We start from the raw sequence: 13,060 nt of genomic DNA, 5'->3' as shown, positions 1-13,060 counted from the left end.
AACAATTGCAAATTAAAATAATTTCTATTAAAAAAACATATGATTCAGTCAGTAAAAATATGAGGAAAATGTCTCACCATAAGAATTTGGCTATAAATTCTGAGTAAAAGATTCATTTGTTATTGTCAAGCACCTAGATATTCCTCTCTGGTTTTTGCAGATAAAAGTCTAAGAAAGGCAGGAAAAGGTTACAAAACTTAGAACATACCATATTGCAGGCAAGACAGGCAAAAAATTAAAAAAACAAGAATAGTAGGTAAACAAAAATTTTATACATGGTGTTTCAAATGTGATAACAAGATTAAAAACCAAGAGTCATCTGAAAGAAGAAAATATGATCAATGCCCTTAAAATATTTTCTTCCACCTAGTAGCTAACATGGCTTCTAAAATAATCAGGATTAATTTCCCAAATTTCCACTGTATTTTTTTTAACCCAGTGTTTAGAAGAGAGTTTTCAACATAGCCCTCAAATAATGCTAAGTGAAATAAGCCAATCCCAATAAAAGAAATGCCTGTATTTTTTCTCTGATATAAGGATGCTGATTCATAATGGGAATGGGGGGGGCAGCGTGGGAGGAATAGATGAACTTTAGATAGGGCAAAGAGAAGGGAGGGGAAAGGAGAGGGTATAGAGATAGGAAAGGCAGAGAATAAGACAGACATCATTACCCTCAGTGCATGTATGAAAACATGAATGGTGTGACTCTCCTTTGTGTGCAACCAGAGACATGAAAAAAATTGTGCACTATTTGTGTAATATGAATTGAATTGCCTTCTGCTGTCATGTATAACCAATTACAATAAATAAAATATTTTTTTAAAACCCTCTCCATTTAAATGGTATTCAGGAGTGTTAGATAGCCTGGTCATATTTAAATGTTTCCAGCTTTTGATATAGGTACTGCTATCTCTCCTTTTCTCTCCAGGAGACTACGTGGTCATGACTGTCTACTTTGACCTGAGCAGAAGAATGGGGTATTTCACCATACAGACCTACATACCCTGCACACTTATCGTGGTCCTGTCCTGGGTGTCCTTCTGGATCAACAAGGATGCTGTTCCAGCCAGAACATCTTTAGGTGAGTCACATTTCTTTACGTTATGATGTCCCAAGATAAATACACAATGCAAGAAATCTTTATTTACTCTTTATATTTGCTCAAAATTCAGCCAGCAATTATATAGAAGTTCACTTATTTGTTTCATCTTTTGGAAAGTTAGTACATTTTTTTAAAAAAATGTTTATTTACAATTATTTTTAAATAATGGTTTAAAAATAGTGTTCATTTTACAGTGATGGCAATGACATTGGAAGTAATTGGCTCTTTAAAGAAGATCCATCGAACAGATTATTTTTTAAAAACACATTTATCTGTGAGATTTTGGACAAAAGACCAATTTTAAGATTATTTGAAGTTTTCTCCAAATATTATATATGATGATATTTATCTTAGATTCCCCATGTCTTTTTCTTCACCTGGAGAAGAAGTGTTAAATAGACTAAATCAAAACAGAAACACAGGAGCATTGGAGTCTAGGTTTATGAATGAAACTATAAAGACTTAACTAAGTATATAGCAAGGGAAATGTCATTATAAAACCACAGTACCCTCTCATCATTCATCCTCTACATGAAACCGAGAACCACAGCTTTTGCCAACTCCCTGGCTAAAGAAGTGATATCAAGTGATAAGTAAGAACTGGGGATTTGAAGTCAAATCTGGACTTTCAGTCACACACACTACATAACCTTAGAATGCCCTTCCATCTTTCTACATCAGTTTCCTCACATGTAAAACATGCATCGTTTCCAATTCCTAATTTGCAGGTTTTCTTTGGGTTATGTAAGGTATTCTATGCACAAAGCACATGGAACAGGGTGAAGACTCAGAAATGATAGCTACTATGTAGTCATTTTCTGACAAAATGATCTGCACTAGGTTATTAAACTGAGGGCAGAAGTGATTACTGGGAAGAAAGACAACATTTGCATATCTGTCCTCTTCCAAACCTAATTTAGTTTCCCATCTGTTTCAAAATGAAGTTATTTTGATTTTTCCTGTTATATGCAGTACTTTTTGTTTCAAGTCCTATTCAACAATTCAAATATCTCCTCTCATGCTTCATGCTGACACACACTCAGAAAACACTGAGCCTAATACGTTAGGACTAATGCTTGTCACTGAGTAGAAGGTGTTACACGTCATGTTTACATGTCATTGCAAATAAGAATGTAAATGTCATGTGTCTCCAGTGTACTGTCTGGCACATAGCTGGTACCTCAATGATCATTCAATTAATGTATATTTCATTGAATTGATGGGACAAATACATTGATAGATTCCAACTTACCCTCTTCCTCAGTATATTTTAAGTTAAATATTTCAGTCAACCTGTCCTCTTGAAACCTGGACTCTTGTTGGTCAAAATCCCTTTTATGGCCCCTTAGATAAATCATTTCAACCACTCATGAAATGTGTTCATTGGCTTATTAGCAGAAGAAATGGAGATGTGTGAGCTAAAAAATGGAGAACAGATTTTTCAGCAAGATACGGATACATACTCCTATTTCTTGATCATTTATGAATATGTCAGGCATATTCAATATGGTCTTTATTCCTTCGTTACTCTTTGAAACAACTGCAAGAAGTTGCAATGATAACAACACAAGTTATCATAAAAGTTTTTAGAGCTAAGCTAAGGAAGTAAAGATGCTGCAAGGTTAAACAGCTTATATAAAGTCACATAGCCAACAGGTAATAAATTCGCACCTTGGCTAACGGAACATAGATTTGCTCTGGGTGGGCGGCTTTGCTGAAGGCTGGTCATGGTAAAGTTGAGAAGCCAGCCCGAGCCAATATCGCTCTTTTAGCTTTGCTGTCTCACTCATCTAGATCACTGCTTTTTAAACTCAATTACATATTTATATAACTAGGAGCACTTTTAAAAAGTAAGATTCTTTAATACAGTCCCCAAAGATGCTTATTTAAACTGTCAAGGGCATGGCCTGGGGCTTAGGATTTAAAAAAAAAAAAATTCAGTTGATTTTAATGTGCAGTCCACCTTTTAGAACATTGCTCTAGATTTCATTGAGTTCCATTATCTTTTCCTGTGTTCATCATCGAGAGTTAAATGAGATGAGCATGAACACCTGCTAACTTTAACCTTATTGCCAGAGAACAGTCAGAGCCAGGTTCTTTATTGAGTGAGATAAATATGCTCACATTGCTCAGAGACACATGCTATTCTCTGTGCCTAGACCATCAGAACACAGGGAATGGTCATCCTGGAGCTTGTAACACTTGACTGTAGCTACACAGCTGGTAGCTGATGAGGTTCGATTATGTTCCAATGATGATGCACAAAAAGAGGAAAATGCCAATTGGTATTTTTTACCAAAGTAATCTGAGCTGGGCTAACTTTCCTGAGAAGGATACTTCATGTCAAAACTGGAAGACTTGGTAAAATCTATGGGTATTTTTCATCTACCTCCAGTAAGAGAATTATGTCTTTGTTTAACAAAACTGGATTTTAAATGCTTTTTTATTGTTAGTGAGTGAATAGGGGAAACCCACTCTGTCATCACTTCTCATTCTTGATGCCATAGCTACTTTCTTTCCTGTGGCTTCAGGTGGCTCTCTAAAACTATCTTATGGTGATTCTTCAAACTATACCTTAAATGGTTGTGATTGATTGACTTCCATGTAACCTAAATAGTATCTTCCAAATGTTGCAAGATCAGTGTTTAATCTGCATGTTGGAATTGTTTTGCTTAAACTGTCACACACCAGGTTTTCTAAAATGAACTCATCTTTGGTATCTACCACAAATTCGGAGGTTTTTACTTACTCATAAGTCAAGTGTAGCTTGAGGCCTGATCATGAAATGAAAGCCAAGGCTCCAATTTAATTTTTAAGTTTTCTACCTAAAAAGATGAGCTGTAATTGGGTATAATCAAGCATTTCAACTTTAATGAATGCATAGGTAATCTAACTAATTTTTTTTAGTTTAAAAAAATTAAACTAAATTTAATTTAGTTTAATTTTTTAAATTAAATTAAATTTAAAAATTTAATTTTAATTTTAAAAAACTATTTTTTTTTAATTTACCGAACATTTACTGAGACTTTATGAAATATTGCCACTCTGTGTTGATAAGCTTTCTAACACTGTAACAAATACCCAAGAAAAATCAACTTCGGAGGAGGAAAGGTTTGCTCTGGTTGTGGCAGTGCAGTACACTCTGGCAGGAGTCCACGGCAGAGGAGGCCTGCTTACCTCACAGCAGCCAGGAACCAATGACGAAGACACGGAGGGGCAGTGATCCAATATGCTCTTCAAGGGCACATCCCCAATGACCTAACTTCATTCTTCGGGATCCTACCTACTAAAGGTTCCACCATCTTCCAGTTGGGACAAGCTGAAAAATCAAGCCCAGGCGCTTTGAAGGACATTTTACAGATCCAAACTGTATCACGCTTTATGCACATTATTTAATTTTAACAAAAGCTTCATGAAATTTCCCACTGCTTCCCCACCTTCCATCGTCTGCTGGTGGATGAGAAACTCTAACTTTCCTAAGATTTCTCCACAACAGCATGAAAGACTCCCAGGCCTATAATAATTCCTCAATCAAGAATTATTCACTAACACACACTCCCAACACTTTGATGCTTCATGCTGCATGTCATTCATATATTTCCATTTGTTCATGGAAATGAAACAGTGGTGGTTCAAAACATAGCATTTGAAGTCAGGCTGCCCAGGTTTGTATCTCATCTCTACCACTTACTAGCCTGGACAAGTGTTTATTCTTCCTGTGCTTTGTGTTTTTCAATTATTAATTAAAAGGTAATAGTTATAGGACACATCATAGGAAATTAGGAAAATTTTCTTGAATAATATATAAAGCACTTGACATAGCGCCTTGCCAAAGAAATTTGACTATCTCCTACATTTTGTGAATATGAATTACTATTCTCAAATGTAGGCTGAGCCTCTTGAGTCTTTCACATATATATTATCTATTGATACATTATGTCACATTTTTCATTCAATAAGTATTTATTGAATCCCAGCACTATGCTCTACTATGGGGTTACAATGGCCATCAAGAGAGATATCCATTGTCACAGAATATAGAAAATGGAAAAAAATGTGGATAATTAAATACTCAGGAGCAGTGTAATACCAGGGCTATGACATTTATAGTCACAGTTTGCTTGATCACTCTTCCCCTCTTCCAAAGTTTGATCTTTCCTCTGAAGTCTCCTGGGCAGAAATAACTGTTATCTGCCATCACTAAGTGATGGAATCTTTGTGGGTTTTCTCCCCCCATGAGAAAAATCATAAAACTGGAGAAAATAAAGACACAGAGCTACTATTTTAGAAAAACCTAAAGACACTTCCAGTCACTACAAGATATGCAGAATTAGAATCCTAGAATGATAAAATCTAATGTGGACTTTCAAGGAGCTAGTTCAAATGATGGAAAAATCAATACCCGGATGGTTAAGATGGTGAACTAAGTTTCTACAGAAAGAGCTAGAATCAACTTGAATGCTGAATCTGTGTTACCTTTTCCCCACACGACACAGATTTTATAGAGGAAACTGTCACCTTTTCGTGGTTGTTGCAGCAGGTTGTCTTAATTTTGTTCCCTGTCACAAAACAACTAGTGGAATGGGCTGGTTTTCTTGGAAAATGTTCGAGTATATATTCAGTGTTTGTCACAATAATTGTTGCATAGTGAAAATATAATAATATTCATGGCGAGAGTGGATTAAGTTCAGTTATATCTCCTTTCTCACCACTGAAGTTGTCTATCAGAAGACACAAACCAAGTTTAGTCTCCTTGGTGACACAGTTACTCAATGTACTGATACTATAACACCATCAATTCTACTGTGCCTCTTTTTAGGTATCACGACTGTCCTGACAATGACCACCCTCAGCACCATTGCGCGCAAATCTCTCCCCAAGGTCTCCTATGTCACAGCAATGGATCTCTTTGTGTCTGTTTGCTTCATCTTTGTCTTCTCTGCATTGGTGGAGTATGGCACCCTGCATTATTTTGTCAGCAATAGGAAACCAAGCAAGGACAAAGACAAAAAGAAGAAAAATCCTGTATGTATCATGTCCTATTGGTACCATAGAAATGTTTATACAGGAAGTTTACCTGGTTTTGTCTTAGTTTGGTTCTGTTATCTTATCTGCATGCTAAGGCTCAGCACTTTGGGCTTCAAGATGAAAACAGAATGTGTGAATTTTGACCAGATCATAAATAGATCCATTTATGGCCACTAGTTACTTGAGAGAGCCCTGATTCTCTTAGACTCCTTATGCAAATATAATTACTTGATCTCTTCATTTTGTGAGGATTAAATCCATTTCTGAGTAATGTATCCATTTTCTAATTAGTATTACTCTCTAGGTTTTATTGTTTTTGCCCAACTTTAATATTTTTAAATTACTGATGTTTTAAGTTAAAACTTTCATCCAAGGTATTCCACTAAGAAGTCTTTGAAATTTCAAGATTAACAAAGCTTTTGCAAATAATGTGTGTGTGTGCGTACGCGCATGCGTGCGTGTGTGTGTGTGTGTGTGTGTGTGTGTATGTCTGTATACCTGAGCATGCACATGTACATTGCCCACTGAGGACTTCTACTGATTGCATACTTAACATGCATCTCTTTGTTTTTAAAACAAATATCTCACTATTGTGTGGACTAGTTACTAAGCCTGCATATTTTTATTTTTCTCTTCTTTTCTCATATAGAAGATAAATTTAATATTATTCAAAATAAATCTTCTGGTGCTGCTCTGAAAAATAAATATGGTAATGGAAGTAAACAAATGAAATACAAAAACATTACCAAAAAGTGCATGAAAATCCTTATTGTTAGTAGCTGGTCATGATATATGCTCTTAATGGTCTATACAGTTACCAGCCTGAATTTCTTTCAGTGTCAATGTGATTTTGAAACAGGTAGGATGATTTCCACTTGCACTAAACATTAAACAGAGGATGAGGCAAAATTATAAATGCCTACACAATTCTCTTTTATTGTGGATGTTATGCTTTGTTAGGGGTAGGTAACCCACTTGAGTGCAGTATCTGACTCTTAGAAGCTTTCATTAAAGTTAAAGTCCATTCCCTTCCAAGAGAAAGCAAAGGTAATGGCCCTGCCCTCCTTGACTTACAGCATCTGCTGGTCCTCTGTTCTCAGGGCCTCCAGGGCCATGACAGTGGCTAACTATCTGACTTATGGACTTTGGGAGCTAAATTATGAGGGAATCTGACTGAAATAGGTCATAGCTTGATGCATCTCCAAAACTCAGGTGGATTTATGCAACTGGCTCATGTTTACTTGACCATGAGACTGCGTAGCAGGTAAAGAAAGAAGCAACATTATTCTAGATGATTAGCAAAAAGAAAATGCTTATTTTAATTTTCAAAATGTTATTATGCTTTATGCAATCTTTCCTTCCCTAGCTGTTTTGCTTCTCTCTACTTTTACTTTTTATTTCCTCTCCTGGTTTTAATTTCCTTGTTGTGTTATTTTTTTTGTTTTTGTTTTTGTTTGTTCTCTCTCCTTCACTTTCCATTTCATTGTCCCACAAGAGGATGTCCCCCAAGAGGATGTCCCCCATTGACGCTCAGAATTATTACTTGCCAGAGTCACAAGGATGGGAGGGCTGGCTCTCACATGAATTCTGAAGAGCCCTTTAGAAGTCCTTTGGCCTTCTCTATCAGCTGTGTCACTTCAGAGTGGATTTTGTTGCTGAGTTAGACACAGATGGATTCCTTTAACCAGGGTCTTGGAAATAACAGAAGAAAAAAAAGACAGTAGAAAGGACAGGGGATTTAAAAACCCGAGAAAGTGAAAACAAACAGGTAATTTTATTCATTTTTTTTCCTTTTAAGCCAATTTGTTAATTTACCAAAGCTAGTAAAAGCCTACATGGTGAGTGAGCAGCCGAAATTTCACCCTGCTGTTTAATATACCCTTGGCTCATCGTATCAGGACTCACCAACACTAACATCAGGTCTCCTTGGTGACAGTGAGAAGATAAATCCATAATATTACCATATGGGGAAACCAGATAACAGGAAGTTTCCTCACAGCTGAACAATACTGGAATTTGCAGTCAGATAACTGGATTAATTTATTGAAAATTTCACTAATATCACAAAATTCTGTGTTCCAACTTTAGGCATATACTTTATCCCAAGCTCAGAAGATTCCTTCTGTGTTTATAATTTCAGTTCATTTTTACTTACTATGTTTTCAAAATGTATTTTTAATTTATCTTATTTTGTCTCTCTTTTTTATTTTCCCCTTTCCTTCTTTTAATTAAAAAAAAATGCTATTCTCTTTTCTGTCTACAAACCCAAAGCTTCTTCGGATGTTTTCCTTCAAGGTATAATGCTTTTGGAATGGAAATTCACTGCATGCCACTGCTAAATTTAACTATTAACGCTTCCATGGTGTTTTATTTATGTTTTTATAAGGAGAAATCTAAGCATTTTACTAGAAATAACAGAAATATCTGTAGATTTCTAGAGTTGATTCTACAACTATTCACTAATTCTCATAGGTTTTGATCTTATATCAAGCTCAAAAGCTATCAGGCCTATGAGAGATGTCATAGGTAAAGAAGGTCTTTTTACACATCAAAACCAAGTCTGATCCTCTTTCCTTGAATGAACATGGGATCCAATTCTACTAGATAATTTTACCACATACAGACTCTTTTAAAAGTAAATTTAACTCTATAAACCTTAGTTTTAAGAATGGAAACTAAAATTTTGTGTTTTTTATATATAATCTGTGTTTTCCTTAACTCTACTTTTGATTTTTTTTAAGAATACTGCCTTTAAAAGGCTGAGTTTAAATATCCATACTTTCTTTCTAGGGTATTATCAGGGCTGTTGGCTCTGAGAAATACTGCAATGAGATTTCTATTCAACTCTAATATCTGATTTAGACACATTAGAATTTGTGTTTATATTATCCTAAAGCTAAGTCAGTCAAATTAGCATTAAATAAGTCCTTTTGTCCTTTAGCAAATTTATTATTGGTCTTGCAACAAAGGTTAGATTAGCATGTAGTCATTTGGCACTAGTTCCTCCTCATATGCTTAAACGTTCAACAGGCAGTTACGTCTTTTTTTTTTTTTTTTAATTTTCATTCAGATGTAGGTCAACATTGCTGATAATTTTTAAGCTTCTAACTGGTGAATGTCACACAAAATTCTCTAAAACCATAAACTATCCCTCTGTGGCATAAAATCAGGAAACTTCTATTTTTACAAATATATTAGCATTTTCTATTAACATCATTTAATATACTTGCTCTGTGTAACGATTTCCTATTTGCCTTATAAGTAAGCATGACCTAAAATTTGATTTCAAAATAGATGCATTTTTATTTCTCTGTTTCACTCACATGCAATACCATTAGCCTTCATGTAACCAACCTCATATCTAATAATTAATAGAATAAGATTCCATGTAGTTTGATTTAGATCTTCAAATTTGAGTTCTTTTGGTGTTCAATATTCTTGCTCTAGCTATTAGCTTGGTGATATTATTTTCAGCTGCACTGCTTAAGCTCAAAATTTGAAATATGCAAATGTGTTCTCTAAGTTCAATTTTACCATTGTAGATCATGATGTCATAGCAATTTCCTGAGTACCCATTTTCAGATTCATCATCACATTGGTGACATTATGGAATAATCATCCAGGATTTCTCAAGTGTAACTAACTTGGATTCCTCTCCTTCCCTACCCTTGTCTCAGGCCCCTACCATTGATATCCGCCCAAGGTCAGCCACCATTCAAATGAACAATGCCACTCACCTTCAAGAGAGGGATGAAGAGTATGGGTATGAGTGTCTGGATGGCAAGGACTGTGCCAGCTTCTTCTGCTGCTTTGAAGATTGCCGCACAGGGGCCTGGAGACACGGGAGAATACATATCCGCATCGCCAAGATGGACTCCTATGCTCGCATTTTCTTCCCTACGGCTTTCTGCTTGTTCAATCTGGTGTATTGGGTCTCTTATCTTTACCTGTGAGGAGGTATGGGTTTTATTGATCTGGATCTTATTCACTGAATCTCATGGAAATAAGATGTCCCTTCTAAGTCCACCTCAAAAATCCCCTGTGTGGTTGATAATGACCTGAATTTGTTTCTATGTCCTAACCTGGTAAATCGTAGGATGTCATATCGTTTGTGCCCAACTCTCCTTTGGTTAGTATAATTTGAACTTTAATGTTTGCTGTGTTTCATACCTGCAAGGCAAAGGAAAATTAGAGCAAGAATTGAAAACAAGCAAGGTATTTTTCATCTATAGCAACTGAAATAGTGAAAGCTCTTCCTGTTTATATTGACCAGAGTCCTTACTTGATTCATAAAACAGTCAGATACCAAGGTCCAAAACTGTATCCTAAGTTCACTTGGGGGCAAGTTGTGGTAAATTTGGACATAATGAACACAATGAACTCCCTCATTTGAGAATAATCACAAGCCTAGACTAGAAATCTCTTATTCCTTCATTCCATGATAGGAAGAAAATTTCCTCCACATCACATGTACAATGATGTAAATATTTCAATAATGTAGAATGCTTCAAGTTTAATGCATGCATCTCTTTAGAGCCAAAATAAATGGATTGAAGTTATCTTCATAAAGTATTGTCCTTTATTTTGTGTCTTTGAGTTATAAGAGAATCATGAATGTAATTATAAGGATTTGGGTTTAGAATTGGAGGGAGGAATTTCCATTGCCTTCTCCCTCATGCATGAAGACTCAGTTTATTTTTATTTCTTGTATGGCATATTAAAAAACACTTTGAGTAAAATATAGGCTGAATAATTGACATTTGCCAACTCTAAATATGCCCAATTTCACAAGTAAGCTATAAAGTAATCATATGTGCTTGCCGCTATATTTTCTTCCAGTTAGGATGATAGATCATAGCAGACTTACTCTCCATCTCAAGATCTGCTTCTAGTGACTGTTAGTGCCTTGTGGGCAGAATCCTTGTCATTTCTTCTTTGGGTCCTCAGTACCTTGCATAATATTTGACATATAGTCAGTGCTCAATAAATATGATTTGCAGTGAGTTGCCTTCATAAACTTCTGGTGAATCTCTCCGTGCTGCCCCGGAACGAGTGATTCATCCATTCATGTTGGCACTGTCAAGTGATGCTTGATTTTGTAGACATAACCACAGAGGATCCAAAGATCTTTGGTTATTATGTTCATCTTCAAAAATTTGTTTCAGGTAAAGTCTGCACTCCTTTTAAAATAGTATCTATGTTCTATATTTGTTTACAGAAATGACTAAGAGGGCATAGAGTTTATAATATTTTTTTTCCAGGTTTGGGTGTGAGTCAATTCTGACCCCTTGAAAATTCTATTTGCAAATTTACGCAAGGCAAAAGCAAGATTCATACCTGACTGTCATTCAGAATGTAGTATTCTATGCTCTGTGAAAAAAGTATACAGAGATTAAACTAAAAACCAAATGAAAAGATGAATGGCCCACATGGAGGTCATTGAGCCTATGATTGTGGCCCCATGAGACTATATTGTAATGAAATGAAGTGATTGTCCCAGACGTCAAATGTGATGAATTGAGTCTTATATTTATATACTTACCTGAGTCCTTATTTTTCTAAAAGAGTACCCTTTGTTGATTCTTCTTTATGCAATCATTGCTCTAAGTCAGAGTTTAATAATAGCTAGTGTAACTTTATAGATAATCTGAAAAAAAGTAGAAAGAAGAGAGAGACTTTGTGAATATAAAACCATGTAAAGTCATCTGGATGAATCTTGAAATACATTTAGCTGCCAATTTTGCAATGTTTAATATATCAGTGCTCTCATATTTAACCTCAAACAAATGTAAATAGAATGAATTATTTTCTTGTTTTAAACCGTCAAGATATTAAATGTTGACTCTTTGGGAGAGTTGTTGGCAAATTTCAATGGTGAGAAACATGTTATTATTGTCAACTTGAAATGTGTTCTGTAATGGGGACACTAAAAAAAGCTAGCTTTCCAATGTGTGCATAGTATTGGCAACATGGATATATAGTATATATAATCTAATTCTTAATTATCAGCTGCACCCTGTCTCTGTAATTGAAAGCCTTTTCACAAAAGGAATTGCCTAATGTGGACTTTTACAATAAAAATCCTGCATTCTAATCATGGTAGCATCTCATTTGTCTGGTTGGACTGTTTTTCTTAAAGATTGTGACCTTTCTAGTTTCATTTCCCTAACTTCCTTTCTAATTGTGAGCTATGTGATGATGTTTTACATGGTGATTCTGTTGCCTTCAGAAGATTTAAGGTGGATTTGGAGCATACAATGAAGAAGGAATGTGGAAATGTGATGAAGTTAGTAAAGGTCAGGCTCTCGCCTTGAGATTTTTGATGCAGTTAAGAATAGGGTGTTTGATGTCTGACAAAGTTGGGGTCCCAAACTCATCCTTTAGTAATCTCTGTTTCCCAACTATAAATTGGGAGTAACAATGACACCCCATAAAGTAACAATCAACAAATAGTCAAATGCTCTCTCCCTTCTTCCAATATTGTCCACTCACTAATGCCCAGCTCCTTCTTCCTCCAACAAATCAACCCCACTGAAAGAATGAAGCAGTGGTCACAGATGTGCCTTAAGGTGACCCTGCCTCATGGCATTTAATTTTTAAAGGAAGATTTGCCTTGCAACTCTATTTTAAACTGAAAGTTTTCAAAAATTGTTGAAAAAAATGTTCCACATCACATTAGGTTTTATTTTTATTGATTGATTTTTTTTTTTTTTAGTTGTAGATGGACACATACCTTTTTCTTATTTATTTTTATGTGGTGCTGAGGATCAAACCCAGAGCCTCACACATGCTAGGCAAGTGCTCTACCACTAAGCCACAAACCCGGCCCCCAGATTAGTGATTTTTAAGGCTCAAATAACCCCAAAGAATTTCACTTCTGAAACTCAGATATATAGGGAGTTAATTATCCCTGCTTCAGCAACAGTGTTG

At 35.5% G+C, this 13,060-nt stretch overlaps 1 protein-coding gene across 5 annotated transcripts in view; it reads left to right on the top strand.

Moving 5' to 3' along the window:
• GABRG2 (gamma-aminobutyric acid type A receptor subunit gamma2) overlaps positions 1-10,083 on the top strand; it is a gene marked incomplete at both ends in the record, with an annotated part of 87,436 nt that extends 77,353 nt beyond the window's left edge. For 2 of the 5 annotated variants that reach the window (XM_081308529.1, XM_081308525.1), the window contains 4 exons: positions 929-1,081; positions 5,922-6,127; positions 8,402-8,425; positions 9,808-10,083. In XM_081308529.1, coding sequence (XP_081164655.1) covers positions 929-1,081; positions 5,922-6,127; positions 8,402-8,425; positions 9,808-10,083 — 659 coding nt within the window. The remainder of the gene's footprint in view (positions 1-928; positions 1,082-5,921; positions 6,128-8,401; positions 8,426-9,807) is intronic. The other 3 variants (XM_081308526.1, XM_081308528.1, XM_081308527.1) reach the window with 3 other exon arrangements.
• Between the last annotated feature and the right edge of the window lie 2,977 nt (positions 10,084-13,060).

Source organism: Spermophilus citellus (assembly GCF_964194105.1).
Source record: "Spermophilus citellus genome assembly, chromosome: 1".
Lineage (NCBI taxonomy): Eukaryota > Metazoa > Chordata > Mammalia > Rodentia > Sciuridae > Spermophilus > Spermophilus citellus.
This window is presented reverse-complemented; position numbering and strand designations above follow the sequence as displayed.